Source organism: Cornus florida, unplaced genomic scaffold, assembly GCF_030987335.1.
Source record: "Cornus florida cultivar Cherokee Brave unplaced genomic scaffold, ASM3098733v1 CherokeeBrave_3.0.0_Hap2_Chr08, whole genome shotgun sequence".
In the NCBI taxonomy this organism is placed as follows: Eukaryota; Viridiplantae; Streptophyta; class Magnoliopsida; order Cornales; family Cornaceae; genus Cornus; species Cornus florida.
The window spans coordinates 14,070,817-14,072,257 of NW_026775578.1; the positions used below are offsets into that span (position 1 = coordinate 14,070,817).

General features: G+C 37.3%; 1 protein-coding gene across 1 annotated transcript; it reads left to right on the forward strand.

Moving 5' to 3' along the window:
• Positions 1-297: 297 nt before the first annotated feature.
• On the forward strand, positions 298-1,196 carry LOC132269750 (L-ascorbate peroxidase, cytosolic-like). The gene is made up of 4 exons (XM_059771001.1): positions 298-439; positions 533-666; positions 754-819; positions 1,059-1,196. The coding sequence occupies exons 1-4, from the start codon at positions 298-300 to the stop codon at positions 1,194-1,196; spliced, it is 480 nt and encodes a 159-aa protein (XP_059626984.1).
• The last annotated feature ends 245 nt before the right edge of the window (positions 1,197-1,441 follow it).

The following is a 1,441-nucleotide window of genomic DNA, read 5'->3' on the forward strand; positions in this document are numbered from 1 at the left end:
GCATTAATTGTTGTTCTATGTGGTTGGTGAATTATAATATGTTTGGGAACACCGGATCAACGACTATCATTTAAAATTGAAAGAAATTTAGTTAAAAATTTAAACTGAATTTCATCTAATTCCAAATTCAAAGCAGGTAAAATTTCATCAACTGCGAGAATAGTCGAAAATTGTGACCGGAGAGGATTTTGATAATGTATATACATGTATATACAATGTACATATATATTTTGTTACTCATCATGTGATCTAAAATCTGGATTTGAATTGTTTTAATTTGTTAAAAGAGGTGTTGCTATGGGGAAGAGCTACCAAGCTGTGAGCGAGGAATACAAGAAGGCTTTTGAGAAATGCAGGAGGAAGCTCGGAGGATTCATTGCTGAAAAGAAGTGTGCCCCATTTATGCTCCGTCTTGCGTATGTTCCGTCTCTAATTCTATGTAAAATTGTATATAAACAATATGTATGCTTATATATGTGTATAGAAGGTAGGTTGGCGAGAGTTCGATGGTGATGGTGCGTTGTGAGTGCAGATGGCACTCTGCTGGCACTTAATTGGGATGTGAACTCTAAGACCGGAGGTCCGTTCGGGACAATGAGGCAAAAGGCTGAGCAAGGTCATGCAGCCAACAACGGCCTAGAGATTGCTGTACATGGCAACATTTGTGTATGTGTTTATGAGTCTAGTTGGTTCAATTTCTTGTTTCCGATATTGAATTCTCAGTTGTTGATTACTTGTAACTATTTCATACAGTTGGCGGGAGTTGTTGCTGTTGAAATTACTGGTGGACCCGAGGTTCCATTCCACCCTGGTAGGGAGGTTGGTGAAGCATTGTCCAATTGTTTCTCTATTCTTAAGATTTTATATCCTTTCACATATGTAGTTTGAATGGGATTATAGCACAACAAAGTTGATTTCAAATATATAAGATAATAGCGTATTCAATATGATTACCATCTGTTTGGATGGTAAGAAAAGTTTGTGAAGAAATCAAAATCACAGAGAATCTTGAAAAAAAAGCTGACTTTATGATCTATTGACCCTCCCTATTCTCTCAGACTCTCACATTGAACTCTGATGCTGTGAAGCTTCTGGGACAATGCCAACTCTACGTGACCACCGACTATCTCACACAAGGACCAATTTTCTTGCCACTGTCGTTTTCTGACCAAACCAAACGTGAAGAAAGCTTTTGACTACAAGTTATTGCCATGGGAAGCTTTACGTGAATTGCTTGGCTGACTTGTTAAGAAGTCCTTTCGTGCTAATTTAGGTAGAAAACGAGTCCATTCTTTGACGTTTAGTCGACTCTGACAATCTTTATACTAAAAATATATGTAACTCCAACAAAAAAAAATGTAATCATTATCTCTAATTTGGATCCTTTGGTTTGTACTAGCGTCCGTATTAATCATATCTATCACGAATGATCGTATCACAC